Source organism: Saccharomyces eubayanus, chromosome XV (assembly GCF_001298625.1).
Source record: "Saccharomyces eubayanus strain FM1318 chromosome XV, whole genome shotgun sequence".
Lineage (NCBI taxonomy): Eukaryota > Fungi > Ascomycota > Saccharomycetes > Saccharomycetales > Saccharomycetaceae > Saccharomyces > Saccharomyces eubayanus.
Window position 1 is genome coordinate 636,012 of NC_030974.1, and position 14,212 is coordinate 650,223.

At 39.0% G+C, this 14,212-nt stretch overlaps 7 protein-coding genes across 7 annotated transcripts; 6 read left to right on the forward strand and 1 right to left on the reverse strand.

The window, feature by feature from the left end:
- Positions 1-203: 203 nt before the first annotated feature.
- On the reverse strand, positions 204-2,084 carry CDC23 (anaphase promoting complex subunit CDC23; the record flags this gene model as incomplete). Its single annotated transcript, XM_018365690.1, has 1 exon — positions 204-2,084. The coding sequence occupies one exon, from the start codon at positions 2,082-2,084 to the stop codon at positions 204-206; it is 1,881 nt and encodes a 626-aa protein (XP_018221945.1).
- A 293-nt stretch (positions 2,085-2,377) lies between these two features.
- On the forward strand, positions 2,378-3,172 carry THP2 (Thp2p; the record flags this gene model as incomplete). Its single annotated transcript, XM_018365691.1, has 1 exon — positions 2,378-3,172. The coding sequence occupies one exon, from the start codon at positions 2,378-2,380 to the stop codon at positions 3,170-3,172; it is 795 nt and encodes a 264-aa protein (XP_018221946.1).
- A 237-nt stretch (positions 3,173-3,409) lies between these two features.
- Positions 3,410-4,972, forward strand: MTG2 (putative GTPase MTG2; the record flags this gene model as incomplete). Its single annotated transcript, XM_018365692.1, has 1 exon — positions 3,410-4,972. The coding sequence occupies one exon, from the start codon at positions 3,410-3,412 to the stop codon at positions 4,970-4,972; it is 1,563 nt and encodes a 520-aa protein (XP_018221947.1).
- A 228-nt stretch (positions 4,973-5,200) lies between these two features.
- DBP8 (ATP-dependent RNA helicase DBP8) lies at positions 5,201-6,514 on the forward strand (the record flags this gene model as incomplete). The annotated part of the gene is made up of 1 exon (XM_018365693.1): positions 5,201-6,514. The coding sequence occupies one exon, from the start codon at positions 5,201-5,203 to the stop codon at positions 6,512-6,514; it is 1,314 nt and encodes a 437-aa protein (XP_018221948.1).
- Positions 6,515-6,893: 379 nt separating this feature from the next.
- Positions 6,894-8,456, forward strand: NMD3 (ribosome-binding protein NMD3; the record flags this gene model as incomplete). Its single annotated transcript, XM_018365694.1, has 1 exon — positions 6,894-8,456. One exon carries the CDS (start codon positions 6,894-6,896, stop codon positions 8,454-8,456), a length of 1,563 nt encoding a protein of 520 aa, XP_018221949.1.
- Positions 8,457-8,814: 358 nt separating this feature from the next.
- Positions 8,815-10,707, forward strand: ATG7 (Atg7p; the record flags this gene model as incomplete). Its single annotated transcript, XM_018365695.1, has 1 exon — positions 8,815-10,707. The coding sequence occupies one exon, from the start codon at positions 8,815-8,817 to the stop codon at positions 10,705-10,707; it is 1,893 nt and encodes a 630-aa protein (XP_018221950.1).
- A 495-nt stretch (positions 10,708-11,202) lies between these two features.
- SPC97 (gamma-tubulin-complex subunit SPC97) lies at positions 11,203-13,674 on the forward strand (the record flags this gene model as incomplete). Its single annotated transcript, XM_018365696.1, has 1 exon — positions 11,203-13,674. The coding sequence occupies one exon, from the start codon at positions 11,203-11,205 to the stop codon at positions 13,672-13,674; it is 2,472 nt and encodes an 823-aa protein (XP_018221951.1).
- Between the last annotated feature and the right edge of the window lie 538 nt (positions 13,675-14,212).

Sequence of the window (14,212 nt, forward strand, 5' to 3'; positions counted from 1 at the left end):
GGTATCTAAATTGTACTTCTCACAAAGAAATTTATTACTACTGGCCTGTTTCTTCTTTCACGCTAGCTCACATTGACTTCTCATTCAAATGTCATATAAGTAACTATTTATCCGCGCATCTATAAAAATTTCGTATCATTCAGTACGTAAATGCAATAATTGTATGGCTACAAAATGGAGTGTATAGTAATATATTTGTTCTCTTACATATGCCTTCTACACTCTCGAGCCAGCATGCGAGCCTCTTCAATCTCCTGAGACGTTCCGCTGGACACTCCCATCGCGTAATCGTACGCTAGTTGATAGTTGCCTGCTTTTATTTCAAACACAGCCAGCCAAAGCCTTGCTTTAACGGTTTCATCTGTCACTACACCTTCCAGAAATTCTTCTACATCCACACACTTTGTCATAAACTTCTTACACTCCTGCAGATCTTCAAGTTCTTCGTATAGTTGTGCTAATCGGTAATATATCGAAGTATTTTGATCGACCGTTTGTGAAGCCTTTATGGATCTCTTGTAACATTTTATAGCTTCGAGTTTGTTTCCTGTTTTATTGTAACATTCTCCCAACACTTGCCAAATCCGACGATCCCATGGTTTCAATGTACATGCCTTCTGGAAATAGTAAAGAGAGTATAGGTGCATGTCCAAGAGCGCATAGGCTTGCCCCAATCCGAACCATGCTTTAAAGTCTCGAGGACAGATATCCACTGCCCGACGGTAGCACTCAATCGCAGCATGAGAATTGCTTAGTTCGACGAATTCGTGGCCCATCAAGGTCCATGCGTTAGTGGTTTTCTTGTCTAATGTTAGAGCTCGACGGAAATACATAATGGATTTTTCATGTTCTTGCCGAGCACTGTAATAATTAGCTATGATACAGCATGTTTCTGGTCTAAACCGATCTATTTGAGAGACAAACTGGGCCAAATATGCTAACTTTGAATTTTTTTGCATGACATAAAGAATATTCGAATATGTTTCTAAATCATTAAGCCGGTATGGATCTTGCTTAACAATGTCATCGAATCGGCCTTCTGCGGTAACATAATCCAGATTGTTGTAACTAATGGTGGCATTATATGCTTTCAAAAAAGTGAAATTGGGGAATACCTGTAACAAAAATTCTAGATCCTCAAAGTAATCTTCCAATTGGCCATTCAGTTCTTCAAATACTTTCAGTTTGAAAAACTTGATCATTATATTAAATTCTATTGTTCTCTGGCTACCAAGATTTTCTGATGATTTGAATTGGAAATTCTGATATAGATAATTATTTAGAAGCAATGCATCGTCGACTTTCTGTAAACAGTCCATCAATTCTAACCAGCAGGACCAGTTAAATGAATAACAGCTCAGAGATTTCAGGAAAGATGACATGGCTTTAGAAGTGTTTTTTTCCTGTTTTAACGTAACTCCCCGTAAGTAATATAATAGCGCCAGTCCCAAGTCAGCCTCGTCATCGTCTATTTTCACTTCATAAACTTCCAGAAACGCATTTATCTCCTTTAAAATCGATGATATATTTGATTGTGTCTCATGCTCACTGGTAATCATCCCAGAATTGCTACGTTGACGTCCACCTTGGTTCATATCGTCATTACCATTACCATCACCATCTTTATCAGCCCTGTACGTTCCGTCAGCAAATTTCCCCGTAGTTAAGACATTTTCCATATTCTCTTGACTTTTCTTATCCCATGACAGAAATTTACTGTATAATTTCAAAAACTTCAGATATGGATTGGAAACATCTTTTAGGAAAAAAACACATCGATCAAACTCTTTAGCGTCAAATAATGCAGAACCGAGGAGGTAGAGATCGTACTCGGACTCTGATAGCCCAAACCCGTTTTGTGGTATTTGAAAGCTTTGCTTCGGTACACTTAGCTTATTTCTCAGTGGAGATTCATCCATTAAGGACCGTGATTGATCGACATCCATAGGTTCGACGAGCCCCACTAGTGCCTCCGCTGCCCACTTTGAGGAGCCGTACATCTTCCATCGTGACAATTCTGTGACAGCCTTTCGTAGTTGTATACGTATGTCTTGTACTATTTTGTCTTGGCCCTCGTCATTCATGGTTTTGAAAATCTGTTCAACTTTCTTTTAGCCACTGAACGTCCTAAATCCAAATCTTAAGGCGTTAATGCTCTAAACTCTTCGTTAGTCTAGTCGAAAAATAGAGTAATATTTGATGTAAACGCTAATAATATTTAGAGGTCTTTATTTACCCGAATTATAATTCTCGGCTTATTGAAAAATACTGAAAAATACTGAAGAGTTAATTGAGAACTACCGATTTTTAAAGAATACCTGCAAAATAAAGGACCGGTATACTAGTTTTTCAGTATTAGCAGTATCGTAATCATCAAATGGTGGTCATGACAGGAGAAGAAGGACGTACGTATTTCGAGTCTCTTTGCGAGGAAGAGCAGAGCCTGCAGGAAAGTCAAACGCACCTATTGAATATTCTTGAAACACTAGAAGCACTGACAAACCCTGAATCCTCGGATGATTCACTCACAGAGTCCCTAAAAAACCTACCTGCTTTACATGAAGAGTTGCTCAAGAGTTYCATTCGTCTGCGATACGATAAATATCAGACGAGAGAAGCACAGCTCTTGGAGGATGCGGAATCCGGAAGGGATATCTCAGCAGGAGTACAGAATCGAAAGACAATTAGTGAATATTATACTACTTTTGAACAACTGAATAGGGATACTTTACGGTATATAAATTTACTGAAAAGACTGTCCGTTGATTTGGCCAAACAAGTAGAGGTGTCTGATCCGTTAGTGACAGAATATGAAGTGGATAACTGGGGCCCATCTGAGAAACTACAAGGTATCCTTGAGCAGTACTGTGCACCAGAAACCGACATACGTGGTGTCGATGCTCAAATCAAAAACTATCTAGATCAAATTAAGATGGCGCGTGCAAAGTTTGGCTTAGAGAATAAATACTCCTTAAAGGAAAAACTCTCTAGTTTGACCAAGGAACTAAACCATTGGAGAAAAGAGTGGGACGACATAGAAATGCTTATGTTTGGCGATGATGCACACTCCATGAAAAAAATGATTCAGAAGATAGACTCATTGAAATCCAAAATAGAATATTCGTCTGGAAGCAACCCTGTGGACGCAGAAGGCGACATTTTGTTAGAGTAAGCACACTCAATTACGCCAAGGTCCACTATTTAGATTGAGTTACGCGTTCTTGTTGAATGGAAGAGTGTATTATTTTTCAGGCCTTGTTAATCAGGTTTATTTATCATTTACATTTTTCGCGAAGTATAATAATGAAAAAATTGTAACGTTTTATTCAGCAACTAGTATAAATAGGTATATAAAAATAGAAAAGCAGACAGACCAGTAGGTGTTTAGGCTTTAACCTAATAGTGAAATATGACAATAGTCCGGTCTAGCTTCCTTAGAAGGCAGCCATGGGGTAGAGGACGTTTTCCAAGACTATACTCGACAAAGGTCCCTGATAATGCACCGAGAGCGGCTGACAACGAACAATGGTTGGAAACCCTGAGACATACAACACCGGCAAAACAGGGGAGGCAGTGGCCTGGTCGTGGAACCAGCCAAACTGATCTGATTGAAGTTCCATTGGGCGATGTAACATCTATCAACTATCTACAACGGTATAACAAACACAAGCATAGCCAAGGCAATTTCGTTGATGTTCGAATAGTTAAATGTAGAAGCGGTGCTGGTGGAAGTGGAGCTGTCTCATTTTTTAGGGATGCAGGAAGGTCGATTGGCCCTCCAGACGGTGGAGATGGTGGGGCTGGAGGTAGTATTTATGTTCAAGCTGTAGCTGGATTGGGATCTTTGGCGAAGATGAAGACGACATATATTGGTGAAGATGGAGAGGCGGGTGCTGCCAGGCAGTTAGATGGTGTAAACGGCAAAGATATTTTAATACAAGTTCCTGTAGGTACCGTTGTAAAGTGGTGCTTACCACCTCAAAAAGTTCGTGAACTCGTAGAAAAAGAACTATGGAAAGATCAAGGTACTACATTAAGATCTATATTGGCCTCCAAAACCATTCCCTTGAACAGTCCTTGCGGCTCAAATGAGAAAACGATACAGTTATACCGACATCAAATGGCGGAAAGCTGGCTTTTTAAGGACAAGTCCAAGGAATATCACGAAACTAAGGATTGGTTTAAGATTTTGCATAAGAAAATGGAAGCGTATGACCATTCTTTGAAACAATCTGAAATGTTCTACGACCGGTTTCCCTTAAATGGACTTGATCTGGAACAGCCTATGTCCAAACCGGTGTGTTTGCTAAAAGGTGGTAAAGGTGGGCTCGGTAATATGCACTTTTTAACAAACGTGATCAGGAACCCAAGATTTTCCAAACCTGGTAGGAATGGTTTGGAACAATATTTTTTATTTGAATTAAAGAGCATTGCAGACCTTGGGTTGATTGGTTTGCCTAATGCAGGCAAGTCTACGATATTAAATAAAATTTCTAATGCGAAACCAAAAATAGGACATTGGCAGTTCACCACACTGAACCCCACTATTGGGACAGTTTCGTTGGGCTTTGGGCAAGATGTCTTCACTGTGGCTGATATTCCTGGAATAATCGAGGGCGCATCACTAGATAAAGGAATGGGTCTTGAGTTTTTGAGGCATATAGAACGTTCCAAGGGCTGGGTCTTTGTTCTAAACCTAGCTAACGAAAATCCGCTGAACGAATTGCGTTTGCTAATAGATGAAGTCGGTGGTCTAGAGAAGGTCAAGACGAAAAACGTATTGATTGTGTGCAACAAAGCCGATATCGATTTCGATAACTCAAAATCATTGGCCAAGTACCTACAAGTGGAACAATTTTCTAAGGGTCAAGAGTGGGATTGCCTTCCGATAAGCGCCCTCAAAGAAGAAAACATAGAAGTTTTAAAGCAAAAGTTGCTGCAATGTGCGCGCCCGTCTCATGATGAGAAGTAGCTCTGCGTCACTTTACTCTTTCCCTTTCTACCTCTGCTTTACTTCATCCAGCATAATTAGAGTACTGAATTTTTTAAATCATAAAAGCCGTAAGAAGAGGGAAAATTTTTTTCACCTCATCGCGGACTGTAAATAGTAAATAAAAATGAATGATAACTCATCGTTTTATGTAAATAGTTTCGCAAAAAAGCCCAATAGTCATACCATAGCAAACATAGACTTCATACCATGTCCGAAATTGCTAAAAGCACCGATTTCAAGTCTTTAGGCCTATCGAAATGGCTTACCGAATCGTTAAAGGCTATGAAGATTACTCAGCCAACCGCCATTCAAAAGGCTTGTATTCCTAAAATTCTGGAAGGAAGAGATTGTATTGGTGGTGCCAAGACCGGTTCTGGTAAAACTATTGCGTTTGCCGGACCTATGTTAACCAAATGGTCCGAAGACCCATGTGGGATGTTCGGGGTGGTTTTGACGCCCACCAGAGAGTTGGCCATGCAAATAGCCGAACAATTTACTGCGCTTGGTAGTAACATGAACATCAGAGTATCTGTGGTGGTCGGTGGTGAAAGCATTGTTCAACAGGCTTTGGATTTACAAAGAAAGCCACACTTCATCATCGCTACGCCTGGTCGTCTGGCACACCATATAATGAGCAGCGGGGAAGACACCGTTGGGGGACTCATGAGAGCCAAGTACTTGGTCTTGGATGAAGCCGATATTCTGTTGACCAGCACTTTTGCTAATCATTTGGCCACGTGTATAGGTGCCCTACCTCCCAAGGATAAGAGACAAACTTTACTATTCACTGCTACCATAACAGACCAAGTAAGGTCACTGCAAGATGCTCCAGCACAAGGGAATAAACCTCCATTATTCGCTTACCAAGTAGAAAGCGTGGATAACGTTGCCATCCCGTCAACATTGAAAACAGAGTATATCTTGGTTCCAGAACATGTGAAAGAGGCGTATTTGTATCAGTTGTTAACGTGTGAAGAATACGTAAACAAAACCGCCATAGTATTTGTAAATAGAACGATGAGTGCGGAAATCCTAAGGAGAACTTTGAAACAGTTGGAAGTCAGAGTGGCATCGTTGCACTCTCAAATGCCCCAGCAGGAAAGAACGAACTCGTTACACAGATTTCGCGCTAATGCGGCCAGAGTCCTAATCGCTACAGATGTCGCATCCAGAGGTTTGGATATCCCAACCGTCGAGCTTGTAGTCAATTACGATATTCCTTCAGACCCGGATGTATTCATTCATAGATCCGGTCGTACTGCGCGTGCTGGTAGAGACGGTGACGCCATATCCTTTGTCACCCAAAGAGACGTTTCCAGAATAGAGGCCATCGAAGACCGTATCAACAAGAAGATGACAGAGGCAAACAAGGTCCATGACACCGCCGTTATAAGAAAAGCATTGACCAAGGTAACAAAGGCGAAGAGGGAGTCGCTGATGGCAATGCAAAAGGAGAATTTCGGTGACAGAAGGAGACTACAAAAGCAGAAGCAGATGGACAGCAAAAGTATGCGTTCCTGAGATACTACATATATCCTACATAAACATACACATATACACATACTTGGATATGGCCCAATAAAACAAATTATAGATACAATCCCAATGCACGTGGAATAATACTTCAATAACAATACTAGTTTTGGTAGTGTTCAAGACAATTACGTAACAATTCAGTGCGGGTAATCACGGGTTTTTCTCTTTTTTCTTTTTCTCATTTAGTTGGAAAATTTTTTGAAGCTCATCGCGATGGAAATGAAAAATTGTGAAGAGAGGTCGTGCTTTTAAACTATAATAAAAACTTGTAGTGTTATTATTGGTGTGTTTTTGTACTAGTACCTGGTATATAGCTTGGCTTTTTTGTGTTCAAGTAAAAAGTAAGGAAATAGCTAAGGAAAGAATGGATTTTGCGCCTGTTGATCAGCACCAGCACCAGCACCAAAATGCTGCTACGCTTCTATGTTGTAACTGTGGTACCCCGATTGATGGGTCTACCGGGTTGGTTATGTGTTTCGACTGTATCAAGTTGACTGTGGACATTACTCAAGGTATTCCTAGAGAGGCTAACATTTCGTTTTGTAGAAACTGTGAAAGATTTTTGCAACCACCTGGACAATGGATCAGAGCCGAACTAGAATCTAGAGAATTGTTGGCTATTTGTTTGCGTCGTTTGAAGGGTCTGACCAAAGTCAGATTAGTGGATGCTTCCTTTATTTGGACAGAACCTCATTCCAGACGTATCAGAATCAAGCTTACCGTGCAGGGGGAAGCTATGACAAATACGATTATTCAGCAGACTTTTGAAGTGGAATATATTGTTATCGCTATGCAATGCCCAGACTGTGCTAGATCCTACACCACGAACACGTGGAGAGCTACCGTTCAAATCAGACAAAAAGTGGCTCACAAGAGGACATTTTTGTTTTTGGAACAATTGATTTTGAAACATAACGCTCATGTGGATACTATTTCTATCAGTGAAGCTAGAGACGGTTTGGATTTCTTCTACGCTCAAAAAAATCATGCTGTTAAAATGATAGACTTCTTAAACGCTGTTGTTCCAATTAAGAACAAAAAATCTGAAGAACTTATCTCTCAAGATACCCATACCGGTGCGTCTACTTATAAATTTTCATATTCTGTTGAGATTGTCCCAATCTGTAAAGATGATTTGGTAGTTCTACCTAAGAAACTGGCTAAATCCATGGGTAATATCTCTCAACTCGTCTTATGTTCTAAGATTTCCAACACTGTCCAGTTTATGGATCCAACAACTTTACAAATCGCGGATCTGTCGCCATCCGTGTACTGGAGAACACCATTTAGCTCCTTGGCAGACGTCACCCAATTAGTCGAATTCATAGTCCTGGACGTGGATTCTACAGGTATAAGTAGGGGTAATCGTGTTTTGGCAGATATAACCCTTGCTAGAACTTCAGATTTGGGTGTCAACGACCAAGTTTACTATACCAGATCTCATCTCGGTGCTATTTGCCATGCAGGTGATAGTGTCATGGGTTATTTCATTGCTAATTCCAACTACAATTCAGATCTGTTTGATGGATTAAATATCGACTATGTGCCCGATGTGGTTCTTGTGAAGAAATTGTACCAAAGAAAGAGCAAGAAGAGTAGACACTGGAAGTTGAAGAGAATGGCTAAGGAACACAAGGATATTGACGCCTCTCTGGATTACAACTCGAAAGCCCAAAAGCAAGAAATGGAACGTGCCGAGAAAGATTACGAATTATTCTTGCAAGAATTGGAAGAGGATGCTGAATTAAGACAAAGTGTTAACCTATATAAAAACCAAGCACCAGCTGCGCCTACTGAAGAGCATGATATGGATGAAGATGAAGACGAAGATGCTCCACAAATTAATATCGATGAACTACTGGACGAATTGGACGAAATGACTTTGGATGATGGAGCCGAAGCTGCCCCCGTAGAAGCTCAGCAATAAGAAATATGAAAAAGAGAGTATGAGTACTATATATATTTAATAAATACTAGCATTTCAATTTATCTATCTATATACATATATGGATGTAAAATGTACTTTATGGAATAATAATCCAAACGTATGGGCTGAAAACAAATGCTTCTGCCGATCTCATTCGCAGAACCCAAAATACTGACCTTAAATTATAATTTATTGTTGGCTCTTTCTCTATCAATAAATTTAATTAGTTTCCCAAACCTTTTTTTTTTTGGTTCTTTCCTTTGCAAAACAAAAGAATTAAGGGAGCCATCATTTCACGGTGACAATAAGATAACGAAAATGCATAACGAGCAATAAGGGAAGATAACCAGGGAATGAAATGTCATCAGAAAGGGTTTTAAATTATTCAGCACCATTCAAGTCATTTTTAGATACTTCTTTTTTCCAGGAACTATCTAGACTGAAGCTCGATGTTCTGAAATTGGACTCAACGTGCCAACCGCTTGTTGTGAATCTGGATCTTCATAATATTCCTAAGTCCTCCGATCAAGTTCCGCTATTCTTGACTAATCGAAGTTTTGAAAAGCATAATAACAGGTCTGATGATGAAGTGCCCGTAAGAGGAAAGATATACAATTTCAATGTATTAGACGAATTCAAAAATCTGGACAAACAACAATTTCTGCACCAAAGAGCTTTGGAATGCTGGGAAGATGGACTAGAGGATATAAATAAGTGTGTTTCCTTCGTGATTATTAGTTTTGCTGACCTGAAAAGGTACAGGTTTTATTATTGGCTAGGTGTTCCCTGTTTCCAAAGACCTTCTTCAACCGTTGTTTATGTGCAGGGAGAAGGAGACTCAAACCATGTTTGGAAAACATATCAAGAGTGGTTTGATACCAATTATTCAAAATGGGTGTGCATACTGAATGAAGACAATGACATCATAAATTATAATAAAGATATTTTCGGAAAGACTAAAGTCCTAGCGGTGAGAGATACAAGTACGATGGAAAACACTCCTTCTGCATTGACGAAAAATTTTTTAAGTGTGTTACAGCATGACATTCCCCATTTGACAGATTTTAAGTTGCTAGTTATTAGACAGCATAAGGGAAGTTTTGCTTTGAACGTTACATTCGCCTCCCGTGGCGTACAGTCTTTATCGACCAACCCAGATATGAAAGTTGCTGGATGGGAAAAGAATATTCAAGGAAAGCTGACCCCACGCGTTGTTGATTTGGGTTCTTTACTAGATCCTTTAAAGATTGCTGATCAATCCGTAGATCTGAATCTGAAACTAATGAAATGGAGAATTGTTCCTGATTTAAACTTAGATATAATCAAAGATACAAAAGTTCTATTACTGGGTGCTGGTACGTTAGGTTGCTATGTATCACGTGCACTAATGGCGTGGGGCGTTAGAAAGATAACGTTTGTCGATAGTGGTACAGTTTCTTATTCAAATCCTGTAAGACAAGCATTATACAATTTTGACGATTGTGGAAAACCAAAATCAGAGGCTGCAGCTGCTTCTCTGAAAAGAATATTTCCGTTAATGGATGCTTCAGGTGTTACACTAAACATTCCGATGATTGGTCACAAATTGGTAAATGAGGAAAGTCAACACGAGGACTTTAATAAGTTAAGAGGTTTAATAAAGAAGCACGACGTTATATTCCTATTAGTAGATTCCCGAGAAAGTAGATGGTTGCCTTCGTTATTGGGTAATATAGAAGATAAAATTGTCATTAATGCTGCTTTGGGGTTCGATAGTTATCTGGTTATGAGGCACGGGAGTAGAAATGAAGAGCCTTTGAAGCAACTAGGCTGCTACTTCTGTCATGATGTTGTAGCGCCGACTGACAGCTTGACTGATCGGACGTTGGATCAGATGTGTACAGTAACTAGGCCAGGCGTTGCAATGATGGCATCTTCTTTGGCCGTTGAATTGATGACTTCTTTGCTGCAAATCAAAAACTCGGGTTCAGATACGACTGTTTTAGGGGAAATACCTCATCAAATACGTGGATTCTTGAATAATTTTTCTACTTTAAAATTAGAAACTCCGGCGTATGAGCATTGTCCAGCATGCAGCCCTAAAGTCATAGAAGCATTTACAGAGTCGGAGTGGGAATTTGTAAAGAAAGCGTTAAATGATCCGTTATACCTTGAAGAAATTAGCGGTCTGACGCTTATAAAACAAGAAGTTGAACAGTTAGGTAATGACGTTTTTGAGTGGGAAGGTGACGAATCCGATGAAATGAAATAAATATATACCAAGTATAATCGACGAAGTATTTATCCGTTTTTTTGTTTAGCTTTCGTAGCCATAAGTTTTAAATCACTCATGTAAAAAAGAATTATGGCATTTTAGCAACAAAATGTAAATAAGAGTATCTTCAACAAGAAAAATATTATTGGCCAAAATTTTTCTTTTGAACAAGTTGTGTTGGATCAACGTGTAAGATGTATCACCATACGCTAACACTGCAGCATCAATTGCACTTTGCTTAGCTTTTTTCTGAAATGATACTGCATGTTGACACCGGAAAGGATTAATATTACCCTTCGCTACAAAATAATCCGCGGAACAACAAAAAACGCCAAAAGTGAAGCTAAAAATGTAAACAAAAAGAACTAGTTTGAAAGGTCATCGGAAATAGACATTCATCGAGACTTTTCGTTGATAAAACCTTCAAGATTCCCTTCATTGCACAGAATCAAAACCGTCCATACATCATTTTATACACATATTACGTGAAAAATGGAAATTAAAGAAGTAGATGACAGGGCTGAACTACTGAAATATACCAACAATATTCCCTTACTCGGCAAACTAGTTAACCACCAGCCATTGTGGAGTACCAATCCTAAGCTGAAGTCCTTTTCTTTGGAAAAACTTTCAGCTCCGGACCAAAGACGTATACAAGAGGCACTAGTTGTGAAAGACCTTTTGAATGTATTAATTGGACTTGAGGGAACGTACATCAGATATTTCAATGAGTACGAACCCAGTGATGCGGAAACATTAATCGAATTCAAGATTGCGAAGAAAATGGACCCTTCTTTCAAAACATTCAGTAGAAGAATAGTTAGGTACGGTAAGCAATACATGATATTAACGAAGGCGTATGAAACTTGGTCCGACACGACTTTTGGAATGGTCTTGCAAAGATTCGGTTATGAAATAAGAAAATTTTTAGAAGATGTTTACCTGAAAATTTTGGTAGAAAGGCTCGAAAGGGATTTCAATAAGGTACCTAATTTTTCCATTAGAGAACTGGAGCAGATTATCAACGAAACCGAGGTAACCAAACAGATGGAATTGCTTTACAATATCTACGAGGAAGTTTGTAAGGAGATAGAGGAAAGAAGAACAAACCACTCTTCACAAGATGACTTCAATAATTTCATGGACAATATGAAAAATGAAAGTAGTTTACATTTGAGGTTGATGGTGGCGTTCGATACAACGATCTATCCAGTACCTAAAGGTGGCGTTATTATAAAAATTTTTCAGCGAAAGATACTCGAAAACATGGGTGATAGATCAAACGTGATATTTCTGAAGAAGCTACTAAATAACATAAGCCAGGACTATTGTACGATGTTATATGAGTGGTTAACACAGGGCTCATTAAACGACCCTTATCAAGAATTTATGATTTATGATGATTTAGAAGGAAAAACAGAAAATATATTTGACGCAAGAGACAGAGCTTGGGATACACAATACTTCATCAGAAAAGACGTCTTATTGCGGGATTGCGACTCACAAGAAGATAAGAACCTACTATTCAAAATCCTAAGAACCGGTATTCTACTCAAAGTAGTACGAGCTAGCTTACAGATATCTACTATACCTTCCAACAACGGTGATGCACCCATTCAAGAGATCCAAGATTTTGCTGAGTTGATGGAAGGTACCAATTTCGAACTTTATGTTGAGAAATGTTACAATAGAGCTAACAAAATTTTCTTGAAGCTGTTTTTTCAGGGCTATGACCTAGTCAATGTCTCAAAACAGTTACAAAAAATCTTTTTTGGTTATCAGTATGGCCATAATGTTTTAAAGTTTTTGAATAAGAATATGGGCGAATTGACCAAGCATTATAAAAATATCAACAGTGCAAGTCACGATAAGCTGATGCAGAATTTCGAGTTAGATAGACAATCGGAACATCCAAACAATCTGATGAGGCAACTCTTGACCATACAGCTTGATAGGGAAGCACTTCCGCAAGTTTTATCACATTATCTTCAGATTTATCCAGAGTTACCTGAAAACTACTCCATGAACGATGACAGTGACCCATTGATGCAAGCGAATAATTTCAAAAATATGAATGCTATTCTATTTGACGAACTAAGTAAAAGAGGAACCGATGCCAGTCATGAACCCAACCCGGAACTAGATATGTCCAGAAGTGTAATCTATCACTTGAAATTTGACGTTAACATACCGTATCCACTGAATATCATAATCAGCAGGACATGCATGATAAAATACCAGATCATATCCCGCTACCAACTTGTCTTGCAATATCATTCAAGATTGTTAGACGACACTTGGATGGATCTGAATAAAAACTATATTTGGAAGTACAGGGGTTATTCAAGTACTGTGAAAAAGGGGATTATAAGAACCACAAGAGTACTACATGGCAAGATGAACCATTTCATCAAAGCCATCATGGAGTACTTCAACCAGGACGTAATTGACAAAGAAGTGCAGACACTGGGAAAATCCTATAATAGTCCCATCCTTGCCGTCGATATTCAGAATGATCTAGAGGGGGGACTGACAAACATAATGACAAATCGTTGCTTATCTGACTTGATTCCCCTACAATTGCAAATATTTGACATTGTGTACAAGTTCTGTAAGTTCATCAAATCCATAAGAACAAAATTATGTCAACTAGATCCCGTACTCTATGAAAAGCATAGAATCGTATCGATAAAATCACCAAACGAAGAATATCGTACATATAATGACGACCAAGAAGATGCCGGCTACCAGGAAGATACTGCCTTGGAGCTCATGCAGAGACTGATGGACTATATCAGCAATGCTTCCAGAAATTTCGACCAGTGTCTCGCGAGGTTTGCCCAAGAGTTGAATACCCAAAAATTCGACTTTTACGACAGTTCGAGTGCCGATGCTGCAGGTATAGAACGAATTCTCTTCTCTATAACGCCATCTCATTTAGCACCAGCTTCATCTCAAAAGTGAATTCCAACAGAACCCACTATGGCGGGGAATGACAAAATGCAAACGCGGCGTTCTATCACTAATGACGTACATTGGGCCGCAGAAAGTGGAATCCCGTTTCAAAATTGGCATCCACTAATTTGTACATCTGTACACCACACATGAGGTTTTTTGAAGACCACTTTTGTCGACCTTTCCAAGCGCAAAGCTCACGAAATTTCGAGTTGGTACCAGGTCAGCATACACACTACTAGGGTAGTTTCTTTGGCTGTATTGATCATTTGGTTCAACGTGGTCCAGCATCTTTTTTTTTCCATTGCATTCTGGCTTTCAACTTATTGTCATTTGGATCTCTGTCGAAGGTCGTGGAAGTGTATTGTGAGGAATTGGCACGAATATATATAACGAAATGCATTATCTTTTTTTTTAGGTTGATTGTTAGAAACGTATTTATAGCTAATGCAATTGTAATTAATTCTCATTTGTATCTTCTCTTCTTTTGTTTTCTTATATTTTCTTATTTATTTTTCTTTTATCTTATTTCTTTCATAACACCAAG